Genomic DNA, 23,486 nt, shown 5'->3' with positions numbered 1-23,486 from the left:
GAAAATTGTCTTGCAGAAGTGATTGTTTTGTTGCAACAGGTGGCAGAAACCGCTGGCCACAGTGAGCAACGTGCCCTGCAGAAGGAAATCAGAGCTCTGATGCAGAGACAGCAGGTAGAGCTGACTGGTGGTGAGATTGGTCGTGTCACTGTGAGTGATTCAAACCCCATCGCGATACCCCCCAAGAGTGAAATGTTAATATGGTGTCGAGCAGCCATAGGCCTCAGGGGTAAGGACTACCAGGCCTTGGTAGAACCCGTATATTCAGACAATAGGCCTACTGTTCTGACAGCCCGGGGGGTGGTCGACGTCCGTCAGGGGAGAGTGCCCGTACGTGTCCTCAATTGTGGGGAGGAAGAGGTTCACCTCACCAAGTATACCACGCTCGCCAAATTGTTCACTGTCAATAATAATGTGATACAGACACCTGAACCCTTGGTCCCGTCAAACTTGGCGGAGAACAAAGGTTCTGCAGAGCCCTCGAAGGACTGGTGTCGGGAATTGCATGTGGGCACTGACTCTACCCCATCCCATCAAAAACAGGGGGCCTACAGGGTGGTACACGAGTACGAGCAGATATTCAGCAAACACCCCTCAGATTTTGGGCAGGTGAAAGGGATCCAACATCACATCTCCACGGGAGATCACCGACCCATAAAAGAGAGATATCGCCCTGTACCCCCAGCTCATTACCAGTGTGCCAAGGACATGTTGCGGGAAATGAAGGAGGCTGGGGTGGTGAGAGACAGCTGTAGCCCCTGGGCAGCTCCGTTAGTCCTTGTTAAAAAGAAAGATGGTACAATGAGGATGTGTGTTGATTACAGGCAGTTGAATCGCATTACACATAAGGACGCATACCCACTGCCTAGGATAGAGGAGTCTCTGGCTGCCTTAAAATCTGCTAACTACTTCTCTACCTTAGATCTCACCAGTGGGTACTGGCAGGTTCCTGTAGCGGAGGCGGACAAAGAGAAGACGGCCTTCACGACGCCAATGGGTCTCTGTGAGTTCAACTACATGCCCTTCGGATTGTGCAATGCTCCCGGAACGTTCCAGAGGATGATGGAGTGCTGCCTGGGACACCTGAACTTTGAAACCGTGCTGCTATATTTGGATGATGTCATTGTCTTCTCTAAGACCTACGAAGACCACCTGAAGCACCTGGCCGAGGTGTTTGAAGCCCTATCCAACTTTGGCTTAAAGGTGAAACCGTCCAAGTGTCATCTGCTGAAACCTAAAGTGCAGTACCTGGGCCATGTGGTGAGCGCTGAAGGAGTGGCCCCAGACCCCGACAAGGTCACAGTGATTAAGGACTGGCCAAAGCCCAGTGACCTCCACGAAGTCCGGCAGTTCCTCGGGCTGGTAGGCTATTACCGGAGGTTCATTAAGGACTTCACCAAGAAGGCCGCACCCTTGCAAAACCTGTTGGTGGGCCAACCAAAGAAGACCAAGGGGAGGAACACCCCCTTTGATTGGAACGAAGAGCTGGAGGAATCCTTCACCTGTTTGAAGTCGGCACTGACGGGAGAAGAGGTACTGGCTTACCCCGAATACGACCAACCGTTTGTGCTGTACACAGATGCCAGTAATGTGGGACTAGGAGCCGTGCTGTCTCAAGTCCAGAAAGGCAAGGAAAGAGTGATCGCTTACGCCAGCAGGAAACTCCGTCCCACGGAAAGGAACCCTGACAACTACAGTTCCTTCAAACTGGAATTCCTTGCCCTTGTCTGGGCAGTGACAGAGAGGTTTAAGCACTACCTGGCCTCCGCGAAATTCACCGTCTTTACGGACAACAATCCGCTAACGCATCTGGGTACTGCCAAACTCGGGGCTTTGGAACAGCGGTGGATGGCCCGGCTGTCCAACTATGATTTCACCATCAAATATCGGGCAGGACACCAGAATGCCAATGCCGATGCTCTGTCCCGAATGCCCAATTTACCAGAAGTGGGAGAAGACCCGGAGGCACTTGAAGAGGTGGAGCTGCCTGCATTCCATCACCCCAAAGCCACCCAAAACTCTCATCAGGTGAAGAATAGGCACAAGAACCAACCGGATGCCACGCTCAATCCCCTGCCCCACCACGGATGGGCAGAAACCCAGGATAGTGACCCCGCGGTCCGTCAGGTGAAGGAGCTCTTGATGCAGGCTGGGTTGCACCCTAGCCCAGATGATCCACAAGAAACCCAACAGCTGTGGAAGGGGAGAAGCAAACTGTTTATCCATGATGGCAAGTTGTGCAGGAGGAGCATCGACCCACGTACTCATGAATTGGTGTGGCAGATAGTGGTGCCAAGGCGAGATGCGCCCATGGTTCTGGGAGCCTACCATGATGGAGCCGGACACTTCGGATGGAGGAAGCTAGAGATGCTGCTCCGAGGGAGGTTCTATTGGATTGGCATGAAGAGAACCATTGAGAAGTGGTGTCGGGAGTGTGGTCCATGTAGTCTGCGCAGGAAGGACCGTGACAGTCAACGGGCTCCCCTGCGGCCTATCATCACCAAACGGCCGCTCGAATTGGTCGCGCTGGATCATGTTAAGCTGACACCTAGCCGGTCGGGCTATATCTATGCCCTTACCATCGTGGACCACTACTCCAGGTTTTTGGTGGTTGTGCCTGTCAAGGATCTAACGGCTAGGACTGCCGCCAGGGCCTTCCAGCAGCACTTTTGTAGGCCCCATGGCTACCCAGAGAAAGTACTGACCGATCAGGGGCCTGCATTCGAAGCGGAAGTGTTCCAAGAATTCTGCCAGCTGTACGGGTGTAAGAAGATCAGAACCACCCCGTACCACCCTCAAACCAACGGGATGTGCGAGAAGATGAACCAGGTAGTAATCGATTTATTGAAGACCTTGCCTGTGGAGGAACGGAACCTGTGGCCGACAAAGTTGCCTGACCTGGTGGATATGTACAACCACATCCCAGTAAGTTCCACCAACTGTACTCCAGCGTACCTGATGCGAGGAAGGTCTAGTCGGTTACCCGTTGATCTGGACATGGGGGTCCTAGTACCCGAAGATACCTCGCCGGAGGCAGATTGGGATACAGAAAGGCAGCGAAGATACCGCGAAGTACAGGAGTGTGTAGAGAGAAGTCTCGCCCAGGCTAGGCAGAAACAAGAAAGGGACTACAATCAACACGCTCCTGCGATTCCCCTGTCACCTGGTGAGCAAGTGCTTAAACGAAAGAGGAGGTTACACAAGCTCGATGACCAATGGGAAGCGGAACCGTATACCATCTTGCCATCCGACTTCGACAACACTAAGGTCTGTCTCATCAGCAAGGACAGAGGGGAGACCTCGACAGCGGTATCCAGGGATCACCTTAAGGTCTGCCCCGATAAGTTGAAAGAGAGGGGCACGGCCCCAGAAATCTCCCCGCCGGTGGAAAAGGAGAAAATGTTCCATACTGTCCTTGGTGACTTTCCCCAGTCCTGGACTCAGATAAACCAAGCCGTTGTGGTACCTGTCGTAATGTTTCAACAGCCGGACCCGCCAGAAGCAATGGTGGTACCAGATCATCTGGCTCCACTACCTCAACAAGCCTTACCTGATGAAGCCCTGCCAACCGTTTTACTATGGTAAAACTGGGGGTTGGACAGGAAGACGGAGAAGTAGCTGGGAAGAGCTAGTGAGAGGACCTGTCAGGGATGGGATCCTGGCAGACTCTTCAGAGCAAGAACTAACCAGTGCCTAACGGGAATACAGTAAAGAGGAATTGAGACCAGAAGGGGGTCATGCTGTGAGAACGAAGCAACATCCTTCTGAGGCGCAAAGCAGTCGGTGGCCGGAACGCCGAGCAAGTAAGAGACTTTAAGTACACTGCAAACCACGGCCGGACAGCTAATTACAGGTTGGCTGTCTCACTTAACACCTAAGCAGACAATGGAGGCAGCTGTGGGAGAGGGGCGACTCTAGGGTCCCGGAAGAACTCCAGGCCTACCCCGTCATACGGGTGCGTCCTACCATATCATCTGGAGGACGGAGAGAACGAACAGTAGAGACAGACAGAAACAGTTGTGAGGACTATCCCGGGAGCTCAGCAGGGAAGAACTACAACATCCAGCGCTAGAAGGTAGACACTGATTCCCACCTGTAAAGAGAACTCCTGATGTGCCTTTGGACCGGCCGGTCTCTAACAACCCAGTTAACAGCACTCTGGACTGAGGTCTCCAAAACCTTCAGTAAAGAGGTAAAGAGACTGCAACCTGGTGTCCTCGTTATTTACCGCGACCTGCACCCCACAACTGCACCGCTACACCACCACTTATTGCACCGGACGTCCCCCACTGACAGACAGGGCCACGGACCGGGTCTAGCCACCGTGACAACCCCAGGACTGAGACCCAGAGGCCCGGCTCCGGGTACCCCTCGGCCCTGCGGCGGTGTGGGGGCGCTCCAGTTGTGCAACCAAGTATTAGGCTGAGGGTGCCAATACTTTTGTGTGGCCCATTTTTGGAGTTTTGTGTGAAATGATGAATGTTTTGCTTTTTGCTTCATTCTCTTTTGTGTTTTTTCATTTAAGACAAATTAAATGAAGATAATAATACCAAAGAATTTGTGTTTGCAATCATTTTCAGGAAGAAACTGAGTATTATCTGACAGAATTGCATGGGGTGTCAATACTTTTGGCCATGACTGTATTAGTTGGCTTACTTCTGGTCAGAAATTTTTGGGCTCACAGTTTGAGAATCTTGTCCATTCTGTTTTTCAGACAAACCGCACCTCTTTTTACAACAGCCTTGCCCTTTTGTTGGACATGGAGCAGAACACGTCTAAAATACATATGTATCTGTTGCAAATCATCATCTGTTGCAAATCATGAAAGCAAGTTAAGCCAGAACTCCGGCACCTTTAGCTTAACTCTTTCACAACATTTTAAGTACATGTACGTCATATGCCGTGTCCCTACCTTTGATGCGGGCTCACAAGCCGAGCCTGCATATTTCCTGGCAGATGATGGCTGATGTAATCAGCCATCATGTGCCTATAACAGCCACTGGTGGAGTGAACCTCCGCCCGCGACTGTTAACTTGTTAAATGTTGATGTCACCACTGATAGCAGCATTTAACACGCATCGACAGAGGGGCAGCATCATTCCATGCACACTTCGGTGCGCTCGTGACGTGATCACAGGGCACCAAGGGGACTATTAAATACAGTATAAGGAAAAGCATTTTTTTTCATTTATCAAAAAAAATAAAAACACAAGTTCAAATCATCTTGCTTTTGCCCCATTAAAAATAAAATAAAAAAAATAAAATCTCACATATTTGGTATCACTGCTTCCTTAAAATGCCGATCTATCAAAATATAAATTAAATTAGTCTAATCAGTAAACGGCGTAGTGAGAAAAGATATTGAAATTCCAGAATTATGTTTTTTTGGCTGCAATAAAATGCTATAAGGGGTGATCAAAAGTTTGTATCGTATCAGTAAAAACATCAATTCCGCGTAAAATATAAGCCATCAGATAGCTCCTTATCCCGAAAATTGAAAACGTTACAGTTCCTGGAAAATGGCGACACAAGCAAATTTTTTTTTTTTTTTCTTTCGAATGCTTGATTTTTTTTTCACCCCTTAAAAAAAAAAAATAAACTATACATGTTTGGTATCTGTGTAATCGTACTGACCTGGAAAGTCTTATTTCCAGGTCAGTTTTACTGTATAGTGAACATGGTAAATCAACCCCACCCCCTAACATCCAAATTTTTTTCACAAAATTGCTTTTTTACAAAATTGCTTTAACTGAATTTATAGTCAATGATGTCTGTGTCACAGGAATATAGTACTGTAAAAACAGTGATTGTGTGGAACAGGGCCGGACTGGGACTAAAATTCAGCCCTGGCATTTGAAGTTACACAGGCCCACTTGTCACATGGTGACTGTATAATATCTTTGTACACTTGTAGGCAGGGCCGGTTTTAGGCAAAGTGGGGCCCTAGGCAAAGTTTAAACTGGGTCCCCAAATGCTAACATATTGCACATCACACAGAAGCCTTTCTGTTGTATTTACGTGCGCTGAGTTCAGGCCGCTAAACGAGTTTGATCGACAATACTGAAGTTGTTCAACGCTTGTTTCCCGGCCTCTTTCCACCAGCTGAGGAATAATGATGAGACAGAACGATCACTAATAGATCACCATACAGTATCATGTTTTCAGCAGCACATCTACAGTTTACACTGGCAATGTGCTGCTGACAACAAGGCTTTTTGTTCCAGCAAAAACAATCCGAATATGCAGCATTTTACTTGTTTAGTAAAATACACCCCATAGTCCTCCATATATTATAATGTGCTCCATAGTCCTCCATATAGTATAATACACTCCCTATAGTCCTCCATATATTAAAATACACTGCTCAGTCCTCCACATAGTATAATACACTCCTCATAGTCCTCCATATAGCATAATACAATCCTCATAGTCCTCCATATAGCATAATACAATCCTCATAGTGCTCCATATAGTATAATGCACCGCCACAGTCATCCATGTAGTACAATTCACTTCCCATAGTATAATGCACCCCATAGTTCTTCATATAGTATAACGTATTCCCCATAGTCCTCGATACAGTATAATGCAGCCCACATATAGTATAATGCAGCCACCCCAGAGTATAATGCAGCCACCCCAGAGTATAATGCAGCCACCCCACAGAGTATAATGCAGCCACCCCAGAGTATGTAACCCCCATAGAATATAATACAGCCCACCTCCCCATAATATATAATGTAGCCCCCCATAGAATATAATGCAGCCCTCCATAGTATATAACGCAGCCTCCCCCATAGAATATAATATACCCCCACAATAGTATATAACACAGCCACATAGTACATAACATGGCCTCCCCCATAGAATATAATATACTCCCCATAGTATATAGCAAAGCCCGCATATTATATAGCACAAACCGCATAGTATACAGCACAGCCTGCATACTATAGCACAGCTCGCGTAGTAGATAACACAGCCCACACAGCAGTATTCAGCACAGACCACACAGTAGTATACAGCACAGACCACACATTAGTATACAGCACAGCCCACGTAGAAGTATACAGCACAGTCCACACAGTAGTATACAGCACAGCCCACAGAGTAATATATACTGCACAGCCCACAAAGTAATATATACAGCACAGCCCACAAAGTAATATATACAGCACAGCCCACAGAGAACTATATACAGCACAGCCCACAGAGAACTATATACAGCACAGCCCACAGAGAACTATATAAAGCACAGCCCAGAGTACTATATACAGCACAGCCCAGAGTACTATATAAAGCACAGCCCAGAGAGTACTATATACAGCACAGCCCAGAGAGTACTATATACAGCACAGCCCAGAGTACTATATACAGCACAGCCCACAGAGTACTATATACAGCACAGCCCACAGAGTACTATACACAGCACAGCCCACAGAGTACTATATACAGCACAGCCCACAGAGTACTATATACAGCACAGCCCACAGAGTACTATATACAGCACAGCCCACAGAGTACTATATACAGCACAGCCCACAGAGTACTATATACAGCACAGCCCACAGAGAACTATATACAGCACACAGTAGTATACAGCACAGAGCACAGCCCACAGAGAACTATATACAGCCCACAGTAGTATACAGCACAGAGCACAGCCCACAGAGAACTATATACAGCACAGAGCACAGCCCACAGAGAACTATATACAGCCCACAGTAGCATACAGCACAGAGCACAGCCCACAGATAACTATATACAGCCCACAGTAGTATACAGCACAGAGCACAGCCCACAGAGAACTATATACAGCACAGAGCACAGCCCACAGAGAACTATATACAGCCCACAGTAGCATACAGCACAGAGCACAGCCCACAGATAACTATATACAGCCCACAGTAGTATACAGCAGAGCACAGCCCACAGAGAACTATATACAGCACAGAGCACAGCCCACAGAGAACTATATACAGCCCACAGTAGCATACAGCACAGAGCACAGCCCACAGATAACTATATACAGCCCACAGTAGTATACAGCACAGAGCACAGCCCACAGAGAACTATATACAGCACAGAGCACAGCCCACAGAGAACTATATACAGCCCACAGTAGCATACAGCACAGAGCACAGCCCACAGATAACTATATACAGCCCACAGTAGTATACAGCACAGAGCACAGCCCACAGAGAGCTATATACAGCCCACAGTAGTATACAGCACAGAGCACAGCCCACAGAGAACTATATACAGCCCACAGCAGTATACAGCAGAGCACAGCCCACAGAGAACTATATACAGCCCACAGCAGTATACAGCACAGAGCACAGCCCACAGAGAACTATATATAGCACAGAGCACACAGTAGTATACAGCACAGAGCACAGCCCACAGAGAACTATATACAGCCCACAGCAGTATACAGCACAGAGCACAGCCCACAGAGAACTATATACAGCCCACAGTAGTATACAGCACAGAGCACAGCCCACAGAGAACTATATATAGCACAGAGCACACAGTAGTATACAGCACAGAGCACAGCCCACAGAGAACTATATACAGCCCACAGCAGTATACAGCACAGAGCACAGCCCACAGAGAACTATATACAGCCCACAGTAGTATACAGCACAGAGCACAGCCCACAGAGAACTATATATAGCACAGAGCACACAGTAGTATACAGCACAGAGCACAGCCCACAGAGAACTATATACAGCCCACAGTAGTATACAGCACAGAGCACAGCCCACAGAGAGCTATATACAGCCCACAGCAGTATACAGCACAGAGCACAGCCCACAGAGAACTATATATAGCACAGAGCACACAGTAGTATACAGCACAGAGCACAGCCCACAGAGTACTATATATAGCACACAGCCCACGGTAGTATACAGCACAGAGCACAGCCCACAGAGTACTATATATAGCACAGAGCACACAGTAGTATACAGCACAGAGCACAGCCCACAGAGAGCTATATACAGCCCACAGTAGTATACAGCACAGAGCACAGCCCACAGAGAACTATATACAGCCCACAGCAGTATACAGCACAGAGCACAGCCCACAGAGAACTATATACAGCCCACAGTAGTATACAGCACAGAGCACAGCCCACAGAGAACTATATATAGCCCACAGCAGTATACAGCACAGAGCACAGCCCACAGAGAGCTATATACAGCCCACAGCAGTATACAGCACAGAGCACAGCCCACAGAGAGCTATATACAGCCCACAGCAGTATACAGCACAGAGCACAGCCCACAGAGAACTATATACAGCCCACAGCAGTATACAGCACAGAGCACAGCCCACAGAGAGCTATATACAGCCCACAGCAGTATACAGCACAGAGCACAGCCCACAGAGAGCTATATACAGCCCACAGCAGTATACAGCACAGAGCACAGCCCACAGAGAACTATATACAGCCCACAGCAGTATACAGCACAGAGCACAGCCCACAGAGAACTATATACAGCCCACAGCAGTATACAGCACAGAGCACAGCCCACAGAGAACTATATACAGCCCACAGCAGTATACAGCACAGAGCACAGCCCACAGAGAGCTATATACAGCCCACAGCAGTATACAGCACAGAGCACAGCCCACAGAGAGCTATATACAGCCCACAGCAGTATACAGCACAGAGCACAGCCCACAGAGAACTATATACAGCCCACAGCAGTATACAGCACAGAGCACAGCCCACAGAGAACTATATACAGCCCACAGCAGTATACAGCACAGAGCACAGCCCACAGAGAACTATATACAGCCCACAGCAGTATACAGCACAGAGCACAGCCCACAGAGAACTATATACAGCCCACAGTAGTATACAGCACAGAGCACAGCCCACAGAGAGCTATATACAGCCCACAGTAGTATACAGCACAGAGCACAGCCCACAGAGAACTATATACAGCCCACAGTGGTATACAGCACAGAGCACAGCCCACAGAGAACTATATACAGCCCACAGTAGTATACAGCACAGAGCACAGCCCACAGAGAACTATATACAGCCCACAGAGAACTATATATAGCACACAGTAGTATACAGCACAGAGCACAGCCCACAGAGAACTATATACAGCCCACAGCAGTATACAGCACAGAGCACAGCCCACAGAGAACTATATACAGCCCACAGCAGTATACAGCACAGAGCACAGCCCACAGAGAACTATATACAGCCCACAGCAGTATACAGCACAGAGCACAGCCCACAGAGAACTATATACAGCACAGAGCACAGCCCACAGAGAACTATATACAGCCCACATCTCTTCTCTTCCTCCCCTCACCTCCTCCGAGAATGGCCCCACAGTCCAGAAAAAAAAAAAACTCCTCACCTCTCCTCGTGCCCAGCGTTGCTTCCTGGTTCCTGCTCCTGTCTCAGCAGCTGCAGTCTGCCCGGGACACAGCAGGTGCGCGATGATATGACATCATCGCGCACCCGCAGTGTCAGAGGCAGAGCGGGGAATGATGGGAGAGGAGCGTCTGTAGACGCGCTCTCCTCCATCATTGCATTCAACTGTACCGGCGTCTATACGCCGGTATAGTTGAATGCGACGGCGGGGGCGGCGGATTGAGCGGCCCACCACTGGCACCGGCCCTTCTGGCATTTGCCAGAAGTGCCCTATGGCCAGTCCGGCCCTGGTGTGGAATTTCCTGCTCATCCAGTGTCTAAACCAGCTTGAACTGTGAAATGGATTTAAGGTACTGGGTGCTATAAGAGTGGCAACACATCTTTATATACTACTGCAAAATCAAATCTTTGACCTGGGTGAAGGATCCTATTTTCTGCCGCTGCTGCTGGGCTCTACAGAAGCACTGTGAAAAGGAAAAATGGTGTACACATGACTATGGAGATCTTGAGTCTGCAGAAATATCCACTGTTCCAGCGGCTTTGGCACTCTCTGGGAGCATTGTTGTGTCTGGCGATCCCTCTGTTTGCCAGTCAACACTGGCTTCACCTCTCCGGCCTTCAGGCGAATCACTTACATCCAGTGGATGTCACTCCATCCCCAGGAGAGCCAATGCTACCTGCTGGTTCCGGAGGCGAGTTTTAGTGTTATTATTATCCTGAGGGAAGACGGATTCAGAAGGGGTTGTCCGAATAGTGGACATGCCCTTTGACTGACTAGTTGTCACAATGTTTAGAACTTTTGACTTTCAGGCTCCATATCTCGCCATCCGCTTCTGCTTTTAACGTAAGACTGCCATAATTTTATAGACAATCATCTTGGCTATCTCATACATAAATTTGACTTGCAACTATTTAGCATATAATTAGTTATGCAGATTCTTGTCATGCCACTGCAGTGTTAATATTTTGCTCCTAAAAATCAAAATTTTATTTTTTATTATTTTGCTAGTATTTTGTAAATCCACCTTTGGCTTTCAACACTGACTGAATCCTTCTGGGCATTCTCTCGATCATACTCAAGCATGTTTCTAGCGAAATCTGATCCCAGGTCTTGTCTGCACTTTTCCAAAATTGGTGTATACTGGTCAACTCACTTGGGTATGTATACAGCTTTTTCGTCAACTCTACCCACAAGTGTTCAATTTGGTTGATGTCTGGAGATAGTTAGGGCCAATCCAGCACCTTCATTGTCATTGAACCATTTCTTCACCAATCTCGATGTATGCTTCAGGTCGTTGTCCTGCTGGAACACTATGTCGTCCTTTTGTACCCATAGTACCAGAGTATATGAAGTAACTCATCTTGTAGGACACTCACATATAGCTCAGTATTGACACCACCATCCATCCTGGTCAATTATCCAACACCTTTGGCTGTGAAACAACCCCATATCATCAGACTTCCTACACCGAACCTGACAGTTCCTTCAATTTCTCAATTTGTTAGCCCCTTTTTCCCTTATTTCTTCCAGACTCATTTGCATCCATCAGAGCCTAGTCTATTGACTTTCATCTCATCGCTACAAATCACGCGTTTACAAATTTCTACGGTCCACGTTTCATACTTTTTTGCAAACTTGAGCTGACGCTTCTTATGATGATATTGAAGTAGAGGATTCTTCATCTTTTTTGGGCTGCCATTCCAGACTTGTGTAGCGTGCTTCGCATGGTGCTTGCATGGACGTCTGTGATCTCACTATTATGAAGCCAACGAGCTACCTCCAGTACCATGTTTGTCACGTCAGAACTGATAGACCTTGTGATAAGCCGACTTGTTAATTCCGATATTTTGTCTGGACATCCACCTCTTGGCTTTTGAATGGATATATTCACTTCATTTCGTATTCTTCCAACTATCATGGCACTCACATGATGTAGTTTGTCAATTTTCTTGGCCAAGAGACCGCTATTGATGAGCTGGATGATGCAGTTTCTCTTTTCTTGGAAAATCGTCTTCAAGGCTTCTCTTCGTTTTGAACCAGTGACCTTTCGCACTGAGCTATTGGGGAATGTGAGAACAGGTTGTTACTTATAATATACATGAAGAAAAATATTTTTTCCGCAACCAGGAGCAAAGCAGAAACAATGCAGTGACATGACAAGAATGTGCATAACTAATCATATGCTAAATAGTTGCAAGTCAAATTTATGTATGAGAGAGCCACGAAGATTGTCTGTAAAATGATGGTATTCTCAGGTTCAAAGTGGTAGTGGTTGGTAAGATATGGAGCCTGAAAGTCAAAAGTTCAAAACATTGTGTTACCCTGTTGCTCGTCAGTGTATACCTTTTTTTTTTCACTTTTTATTGAATATCAGCAGCAAAGTTTTTAACATACTTTTCTCTTTACTTGAACTAAGTAAGAGGTTTTTAATTTATTTCGGGTCATGCTGTCACTGCATATAGTCTGATTGTTATGTTTTTAATTTTTATTTCTTCAGTTTCCACCAACGTATGCCGGCATTTCTGAAGTGAACCAACCTGCAGAACTCCTTCCGCAGTTCTCCAGCATCGAATATGTGGTTCAGGTAACAAAGGTCCCAACTAGTATTTTTTTTAATTAAGTCAAGAACAATTAACATTAGACTCCTCAGGAATCAAAGCCATAATAGCTTTTAATTTGTAGGTATACAAATTAATTTCTGGCCAAAAGAGGGGACTTAATCACTTACATATTAGATACACCATCACATCCACTCAGTGCCTAATATTAAAGAACTTTAGCGGGTCTACCCTTTAAAATGTCTGGGTTTCCCAAGAATGGGATCAGGATTATTTTGTGAGGATTAAGTTTACAATGTTTTCTCTAAGCTTTCCAAGCTATTCTGGTGCTATAAATCAGTGGGTCAGCTTTAATGTTTGGTGGGATATACTGGACAGTTTAAGATTTATCAACTTGTATGTCAGTGGTGACAGAAATGTTACCTATCCCATACATAGTGTATCTCATAATGGCTGCAATATCATATATTCTTAAGATAAGCAAAGATTCTGGACTACTTCAATCTGAATTAACTGATACCACTTCTTTTGTCGTTGTTCCAAATGAATGTTCTAACGGATTTATTGAGTCTTAACTCATCAGATCTATTAATTAATGAAGGTAGGGTTTAAAAAAATGTGAGAATTAAATCATTTAGAACCCGTTCTAAAAGGGAAAACTGTAAAGGTGCCCATGATTAAATTTCCTGGATAACCCTTCAAATAAAAAAATATATATATATGTCTTTAGAAAGCAAGTGAAGGTTCACTATCTGTTCTCCACTTACATGAGAGCCTTTCCCTCCAATATCTTGTTATTTGTTTAAAAATTGCTGAAACTTGAGATTTTGAGTAGTTACTTTTAAAGCTCGATATAAGAACAAAATGAACAAGGGTTGACAAAATGTCAGACATTGCTTCTCTAGGGTTAGCTACAAAAAGAAGAATGTTATCTGGGAAGGCTGAGGTATTCAAGACGTTTCTTCCTAAAGATATGCCTTTAGAAGAGTCTAATGTTCTTAGTAAATGATCTAAATAAAAAGAGGGATTCTTGTCTTGTTCCTCTAAAAATGGGAACTAGGTGTGACAGAGTCACTGGTGAAGTGATGGAGGGGAGTTACGTGGCACTGCGCATGATGGCGTCAGTGAAGTGAAACCAAAGCAGTTTCCTCCAGCACACTACGTGTTGAGAGGATTAAATGAGAGTTATGTTATGGGCTGGTTTTAGTGGACCTGGTGGTGGGAGGGGGTCCACCGTATCTCCACCTGCAGAGTCCTGACAGGACCTGTGTGATGTCAAGATCATGTGATCAATCACAATGATAGAGCAGTCACATGGTCTGGGCTTAAATGGCTGACTGCCAGAGCTTCCAGTGTTCAGTGGGAGCCTGGAGAGAAGACTCCAAGAAGTTGTGTGCTCAACCTGGAAATTGCTGCCTGTGAGCAGGCTGTGTTTGTTTTTGTTTCTTTGTTTTGCCCATAGGGCCGTGTTTACATTCCCAGCTTGGTTTATGCTGCTACAATATACCAAGCCTTTTCTTAAAGAGACAGTGTTCTAGTTATACCTCTGTGTCCAGTCGAGTGAGACTACCACGTAGGGCTTATTGTCCTCCATTAATCTACTGAGTGGAAGATGGGTTGGAGTAGGAGGTATGTTTATGCCTTTTTAAGGGAGCTCCGAAAAGACAACTTTTGTGTTCTGATTATATATAAGCAAGAATTTCTTTAGAAGGCCTAACTCTATTTCGTCAATGCTAATTAAAATGTGGTCTCTTTAGTTTTTTTTTTTAGTGATTTGTATGATACCGCCAACTGATGATCTAATATTGTATGTAATAAAGTGGCTGTGAACAAAGCCTATCTGGGAAGATGTTACAATATTGGGGAGGATAGATTGGAGAAGGACTGCCATCATTTTGGTCGATGGCTTAAAATTAATATTAAGTAGAGATATTGGTCCATGTGAGCCTGGTAACTGGGTATCCTCGCTTGGTTTATGTAGTAGTAATATACCGGCTTCATTTAAGTGATCTGGCATTGTTCCATTGGGAACCATTTCCTTAAAAAGCGATGTGAGATGTTGGGAAAATAGAGGTTGTAAGATATTATAGAATTTACCTGGAAACCCGGCAAAACCTGTCGAGATATATAGTTAGAGATTGGTTTATTAAGTATTTCTATTTGATCTTCACTTAATTTTGGGGATTAAATTGATCAAGAAAAGTGACACTAAATAAAAAAAGTTTTAAATACATCACATATCTCCACATTGTCTTTGGTTACAATTGTTTCCAAAGAAGAAATGGCTGGGATTTTTTTCAGTGATATTTAAAAGGTTAAAGCCTACCCGGTCTATTTCCCCAGCGGAAGTGTTTATTTTTCTGGTTTGCTAACTGAGAGGAAGCTTGTTTATGGAGGACAGAGTTAAAAGGCTTATTAGCTTGTAGATAACATTCCTTGGCCTCATTAGTCCTTAAGTCCATTTGTATATGTTTATGTAAGTTTGAAGAGTAGGGGATGAATCATGGACAGTAATTTTTTATTAATATTAACGGCCTTCAGCTCGATCTCGAGCCATGGAAAGATCGATCTTGTGCAAGCCTAGATAGTTCCACCAGTGTCTTCCGGCCATTATCTTGATAGTATCAGTCCATCGGGTTGCTGGTCTTCCTCTTCTCCTTGTTCCTTCTATTCTTCTGACCATGATGTCCATCTCCAATGACTGCTCTCCTTGTATGTGTCTAAAGTATGCAAGTCGTAGCTTGGTGATCCTTGCTTCGAGTGAAATTTCTGACTTGATTTGTTCCAAAATTGATTTGTTTATTCTTCTTGCCATCAATGGTATCGATAATATCCTTTTCCAGCACCACATTTCAAGGTGTCAGTTACATTGTTGTGCTCCTTTTTATTAGGATCTGTTACTTGTGGCACGATGAGATCTAGGAGGCCGGATATGCTGTAGTCTGGAGACTATTACTGGCATAAGGATGTTGGAGATTGCCTTAGCCATACTTAGAAGGGAATCATCTGAGGGTGACAAATCTTCCCATATTGATGATGGTGGGGATTGTGCTCCTTTTGGGTTTCTTGCACTTTTCATTGTTATGTTGGATTGTGAAGTATGAATGAGTTTTTCCATGTTATTACTAATCAACTGATCAAATACTATTTTTGTTTGGCTCCAATATAAGTCTAAAGGTACCGTCACACTAAGCGACGCTGCAGCGATACAGACAACGATGCCGATCGCTGCAGCGTCGCTGTTTGGTCGCTGGAGAGCTGTCACACAGACCGCTCTCCAGCGACCAACGATGCCGAAGTCCCTGGGTAACCAGGGTAAACATCGGGTTGCTAAGCGCAGGGCCGCGCTTAGTAACCCGATGTTTACCCTGGTTACCAGTGTAAAATGTAAAAAAACAAACACTACATACTCACCTTCGCGTCCCCCTGCGTCCGCTTCCTGCACTGACTGAGTGCCGGCCCTAACAGCAGAGCGGTGACGTCACCGCTGTGCTGTGCTTTCATTTTACGGCCAGCGCTCAGTCAGTGCAGGAAGCGGACGAGGGGGGACGCGAAGGTGAGTATGTACTGTTTTTTTACATTTTACACTGGTAACCAGGGTAAACATCGGGTTACTAAGCGCGGCCCTGCGCTTAGTAACCCGATATTTACCCTGGTTACCATTGTAAAACATCGCTGGTATCGTTGCTTTTGCTGTCAAACACAACGATACACGCCGATCTGACGACCAAATAAAGTTCTGAACTTTAATCAACGACCAGCGATATCACAGCAGGATCCTGATCGTGTCAAACACAACGATATCGCTATCCAGGACGCTGCAACGTCACGGATAGCTAGCGATATTGTTTAGTGTGACGGTACCTTTAAGGATGTCAAAGCACTAATTTTCATTGGATTTACATTATGGCTGTTGAACATTGGTCTGATATCAGGCTAAACACACAAGTTGGTTGATATGAGATCTTTTTGAGTCCAGACTAGGAGATGTAAAATATAATTTGAAGATTAGATTGTGCTGTTGCCTTACAATTGGAAATCTCTTCGGGGAAATCTGCCAAATTACTGTAATGACACCTAAGGTGTCACTGGCGCTGCCCAGGAGGCGTTATCAGGGTGCACGTGAATGAGCGCAGGGAGTGCAGGCAGAAGGCACGCAGTGCACAAGGACCTTAGGCTAGTGTAGTGAGCACTGCACCTGGCACTGAGCGATCACGTGACCAGGGGGCACAGCCACTGCACGCGAGTGCAGGGAAGGACACTGAGCACGCAGAGCACAGGGCAAAGACAGTAAGGCTGTGTGCACACATGGCGGATTTTCACGTTTTTTCACTATAAAAACACTTAAAATACGCATACATATGCATCCCATCATTTAAAATTAATTTTGCAATTTTTGTGCATACGCGGAAAAAAGCGCAGCATGTTCATTAATTTTGTGGATTTTTTGCGGATTTCCCACTATATTATTGCATCCCAGAACCTCCGGAAAAAAACACAAAAAATCCGCAAAAAAAAAAACGCATGCGGATTTCTTGCAGAAAATGTCCGGTTTTGTTCAGGAAATTTCTGCAAAAAAACCTGACGTGTGCACATAGCCTAAGCGTGGTCAAGGAGAGCCGAGAGTCAGAAGCCAGACGAACGCGCAGTACCTAGGGACAGGACAAAGAATAAACGGGGACAAGCCAAGGGGGTCAGATAACCAGGAGAGACAGAGCAGTACAAAAGCAGAATACAGAGGCAGAAGGCAGGGGACAAACCGAATCATACACAGCAAGGCACACGAGCACAGAGGCACATGTTTAAGGACGAGTCACCTGGGTCAGCAACCACTAACTGAGTCTACGGAAGTATCACCAACACTAAATGCAGGTAGTGGATAGCAACTTATACGGCCAACTACCATGGTAATACTTAATAAATCAGCAATCTGTACCAATAGTCTAAGGGACTTAAAGACCCATCATCAAGTTAGCATAGTAAGACAAAAAAAAGATGATACTAGGTCAAACAAACACCTTATCAAAAAAAACACTTTATTAGCAATTATTAAAACTAAGACAACAAGTGTGAGAGAGGTGATACAAAAATGGCGACATAAATGGGGGCGTAATAAAAATAGCAGGAGGCACGTACTCAGGAGATGCAAGTCAATACTCATAAATAATTGCTCAGTTGATACCCATAGAGTATAATTATAAAATATAGGAAAAATAGAAAAATAGTGATTAATGGTAGGAATCTTTGTCTGCGAGCGGAGACCTGAGAAAATGCCTATAGACCACAGTCATCTTTAACAATCTCATTCCGCACAGCCCTAAACAATACTGAGTGCACATAGAATACAGGACTAGTGGTAAAGACACTAATCAGGCCATAATGCATAAAATGCAGGTAGTGCCAACATTAAATAGCTGCCCCAAAACCAAAGAGAGGCAGACTGAATTACCCTGACCTGACCAGGTTGGAGGCGGAACCATCCTGTCCAGAGTCATGACAATTGCAAATTGAAGTTTTTTTACGTGATGATGAAAGAGCATGAAATACACCAAATACTCATCCAGATTTTACATTTCCAGTAAGTCCTCAGACATAAAAATACCAGTAAATACCTACATTAAAAATGGATCCTTTTCAAAAAGAACGAAAAACTTTGGTTTTTTAATGGATCCATTTTCCGTAGACTTCAATTAAAAAAAAACTAATCCAGTTGAAATCATTTTTTCAGGCTGACAAGAAAGATGTGTCTGCACAATGTTTTTTTCAACCGATTACTGCTGGATCCACTCTAAGGTTATGTTCACATGTGCAGTAATCATCAGTTAGAACGGATCCAGCAGCAATCCATTGGCAAAAAAAGTTGTGCAGACACAACTTTTTTGTCCGTTGTTAAAAAACTGATTTCAGCTGGATCTGTTTATTTTAACAATGACGTCGTGGGAAACAGATCTGTTAAATAAACATTTTTGACATCCCGAAAGGAGAAAAATGTGGTGCTATCTAAGCGTAGTGAGACATAATCAATTGAGTGGGTTAGTATCTATAGGAATTTGCTCACCTGATACGGTTGTGCAAACAGAGGCACAACTCCCGCTTGAAGTATGGATGTATTTGCAAGAGACTGCTGCCGACCTGGTGAGAAGGGATTGGACCATGAAACAGGAGTATCCCACAAAGTAGATGCCAGACAGGAGGACCAGGGAATGGCACTGTCTTTGCCACCAAGAGAAATCAAGGTGCAAATATTTTCAGGTTGCTTGTAGGTAAAAAAATGTTTATTCAATCTGATAAAAACTATATACACAACGTGTTTCGGCTGTTTGCAGCCTTCTTCAGGTGTATGGAGAAAATGGATTTGATCCTTCTTATATAGCCCTTTTCCGATGTGAGAGAGGGAGGGGTGACAAAAGAGGAAGAGGAGGAGTGGATCATCCTACATTGTTCTCTTAAATATATATATAAAAACATGACATATAAAAAAAAAACAATATTGATGGAAATTTAATTAGATTGACTTATCAATATTGTATTGTTTTTTGTTTTTTTTGTTATACATTTTATATGTCATGTTTTTATATATATACTTAAAAGTACAATGTAGGATGATCCACTCCTCCTCTTTCTCTTTTGCCTCCCCTCCTTCAGGATCCATTAAATAGGCATTTTTTTTCGTCCATTTGAAACAGATCTTATAAGTAAAAAAATAGATAATTTTAAAATGAAAAAACCGTATGGCTAATTAATGGCTCCATTTTCTAAAGACTTCAGTGTTAAAAAAAAATCTGATCCAGATGAAATCAGTTCTTTAATAATGGATAAAAAAGTTGTCTGCACAACTTTTTTGCCAACGGATTGCTGCTGGATCCGTTCTAACTGATGATTACTGGACATATGAACATAGTGTTAGCTCATTGAAGTCTATGGAAAGAGGATCCATTAATTAGCCATCCATTTTTGTTCAGTCTGAAAAGGATCCGTTTTTTTCTTACTGGTTCAGTTTCAAATGACTACTTGTCATCCATTTGAGACTGATCTAGTAAGCAAAAAAGGATCCTTTTCAGATTGAAGAAAAATGGATAACTACTGTATTTAAAGGATGTGTTTTCCATAGACTTTATGTGATGCTAGTGACTACTCATGGATAGACCGTGAGACAGAAGTCAGACTGGGTCAGTACCAAGAGAGTATGTAGATAACCAAGGAAAAGACAGAGGCGTAAGTCAGGCACGGGCCAAGGTCAAATACAAGGAGATCAAAGCTGATCAAAGCAAAAGGGCAAGACAAAGGGATAGTCAGAACACAGTCCAAAGGTTAGGCAGTGGAAGATCAGAAGTCAGAACAACAGAATCAGGCTAACACTCACCAGGGAACACAATCTACCTCTGACAGTGATCAGAGGCAAACAGCTTAGTTAAATAGCTTGGGGAATCTCCAGAACAGAGAACACCTGGAGAAAGTCCCGCACCTCCCAGTCCCAGATTGGGCAGTCCAGCTGTCAATCAAAACACTGACAACTCAGCATTACCCAGTTTCCATAGGATAGCACAACAATCACTCATTGAGCTGAGGAATTGTGACACGTCAATGTTAAATTAACAGATCCAACTGCAGTCGTTTGTTTTTTTTTAAGTAGTGTCTGCAAAACTTTTTTCGCTTGCTAAGATAACGAATAGCTGCTGGATCCATTTTTTTTTTACATTATTACTGGACATGTTAACTTGGCCTAAAATCCCTGCTTTACTTTACAAGATGGGTTAAAGAAAGTATTCAAGATGTCACATACAGTATATGATGATCCCTGAGCAGATTTCATCCACATCATGTGGAAGTGTCCACATTTGAGGTGGTACTGTAGAGTAGTGGTACATCTTGTCAGTGTATCTTTTAACTAGCATGGGCTAAAATGCCATAATGTGTTTAATTTAAGTCATAGGATATATGTCAGAGTTGCCTGTACAGAAGAGTCATCATCTGACAATCACTATTCTACCAAGCCTGAAAACTGATTTTTTTCCACTGGATGGCTGCTAACCCACCATCAGTTTCTAAGTTAATACACCACAGAGCGAGAAATATTTTTTGAAAAAGAGAGAAACCTAAGCTACTGCGATGCTCTTAACATGGGGTAAGTGACATAGCGAATCAGAAGAACTACACTAAACTTCTAATTGGAGGCATTTGCTAATATTATTATTATTATTATTACACCTACTACATATACGATCTTGGAGAGAATTCCTCTTTAATGGAATCGCTCACTAGATATAATCAACAGTTGGATGGCTTTCTTCATTGCTATGCTGTATCTTGTTTTGGAGCGCAAGACAGGTGTTTGGTTTGCAATTCCTGTTTGTATATGACTGTTTATTTCTTATTCACTGCTCCTGTTGCCCGGACAAAAAGCTTGTGATGATTGTCTGGGTGCTAATTGGAATCATTATGCAATATATTCTGGACTGATGGATCAGCCAAGATTTAAGAGACTGGTAATTCTGGGTGTTTTTTATGTTCATTTTTGTACTTTTGTGTTCAATTAAAAAAGTGTCTGCTCATTGTTCTGTCCCCGACCATTCATGCATAGTCCACGATACAATGTGGTAATGAAAGGAGAAATCGATTTTATGCGGCAGCTTTAATCAGAGAGGCGGGAGAGAAAGGTGGCGGGCCTGATCCATTACAGCATTAGTGTCTGCTTTTTGGTGTTTTGTGCCTTCTTTTGTTTCCACCAAATTCATTTTTGACTCTATTTTGTATGTGTTCGCATGTTGTTTTTTTATGTTCAGTATTGTGCGTATGTTTTAACATTTCCAGATGTTTTTGCCTGAATGTCCTCCAGTCTCCCCTGTACGCAAAAATTTTTTGTGATATTTTTTTGTGCAAAACCGTTTAAAGAAAGAAAAAAAATAAATTTTTTAACTTTGCAAAAATTAATTTTGCAGGCTTTGCTGAAAAAATTATCATCAAATACAACAAGAAAAAAAAATTAAAGTGATAATTTCCCAACCCCCACCATTCCACCCCGGAAGCGATAAAAGGGGCCTGGAGAGTTTTGTTGGCTGAACCTTTACCAGGCGGTGTAATCCAGATTTTTCATCTCTGTAAAGACAGGATTAGAGTATGGGCACATGACCTCTTTTTCAGGCAGATTCCACCTACAATCAAGTGAAAAAGTGCTGCAAAACTGCTGCAAAAAATGAACATAACACACAGCAATATAATAGCGACATTGCTGTGGACATCCTGTGAAGGGGTAAAAGAAGTGACATGTACATTCTTCGGGTGGCTTCATTTGGAAGCCAACCGCTCTTTATAGTTGTAAGTATAGGGAAAAGATGCCTGTGGCAGAGCCGCCCCAATAAGCGTCAGCAAAGCCACCAGAGAAACCGATTCAGGAAAAAGACCGCCAGTTTATCCTGAAGCTGCTTCGCCTAGGATACCTCAGGGTGGATTGATTTAAATCACGCCGATTTAAATCATGATTTAAATCACGATTTAAATCAAAAGATTTTTTTCTATTTAAATCGGATCGATTTAAATCATGATTTTAATCATGATTTAAATCACTGATTTAAATCAAAAGGTTTTTTTTAATATAAATCACGATTAAAATGAGAAGTGAGAGCAGTGCGCATGTGCGCCCATAGTTACACGGACGAAACTAGGGGCAACGATCTAACGCCAGGGTGAGGGGGGGACCCCAAAGTAAGTAAAAATCTTTTTTGTTTTACTATATGGCAATAGGTAGGTGTTTAAAAGCAGCATGTCTTAATTGTATAAACTATTAATAGCCTCCACATTTTGTTCATACTGCCCCTTTAATTCCACACTTCTAGCTTGGTTTCACTTTTGGTTTAGTTTCTTTTTCCATTCAGTTGACATGCCCAAACTTGTTGGATAGTCAGCAGTACTTGGCTGTAGTAACAATCAAACTTCATAAGTGATCTGTGTGAGCCATGGCAGGTCGTAAGAGAGACCCTATTTGGGTTCATTTTGTTGAGATGCCAGCAGCAGATCTTGGAAAGAAAGGTGCAAGAGCAAAGTGCAAATACTGTCAAAAGGATATCCAAGGACTTGTTTGCCGTTTGAAATCACATTATGAAAACTGCAACCAGAAGGGAAATGAAGATGTTGATAGTGAAGTGTTTCTTTGGTCATCTTCATCACCGCACTTCTCATGATGTTGCCTCATTCACGCCACCAGGCCTTGCATCTCTTTGTTGCATCGTTTGCATTTTGCACGCATGCCTGCCTTACCGATAGGCGAAGGAGCTTCATTAAAATATTCCCAAACTGGGTCTCTTTTACGGCCTGCTGCCATTATAAGGAAAGAATGTAATAAACCTCAGATCGTACACACAAACAGATCCAGACTTGTCTGTCTGTGGCTATGCTGCAGTATTGTGCTCAAAGTTTCACTTTCATTTTTTTGTCTGCTTGCCCTTCCTCCTCAAAACACTTAGATTCACATTCTTCTTGTGTTGTGCAGATCTATTCCACTCCAAACAATCAGAAACATATTGTCTAA

At 43.8% G+C, this 23,486-nt stretch overlaps 1 protein-coding gene across 1 annotated transcript in view; it reads left to right on the top strand.

Moving 5' to 3' along the window:
• LOC143773945 (protein transport protein Sec23A) overlaps positions 1-23,486 on the top strand; it is a 382,144-nt gene that overhangs the window by 45,585 nt on the left and 313,073 nt on the right. The window contains exon 4 of the mRNA XM_077261251.1: positions 12,901-12,987. Within this exon, the coding sequence (XP_077117366.1) occupies positions 12,901-12,987 (87 nt within the window). The remainder of the gene's footprint in view (positions 1-12,900; positions 12,988-23,486) is intronic.

This window comes from Ranitomeya variabilis, chromosome 1 (genome assembly GCF_051348905.1).
Source record: "Ranitomeya variabilis isolate aRanVar5 chromosome 1, aRanVar5.hap1, whole genome shotgun sequence".
NCBI lineage: Eukaryota > Metazoa > Chordata > Amphibia > Anura > Dendrobatidae > Ranitomeya > Ranitomeya variabilis.
Note: the sequence above shows the minus strand (reverse complement) of the source record. Positions and strands in the feature narration are given on the sequence as shown.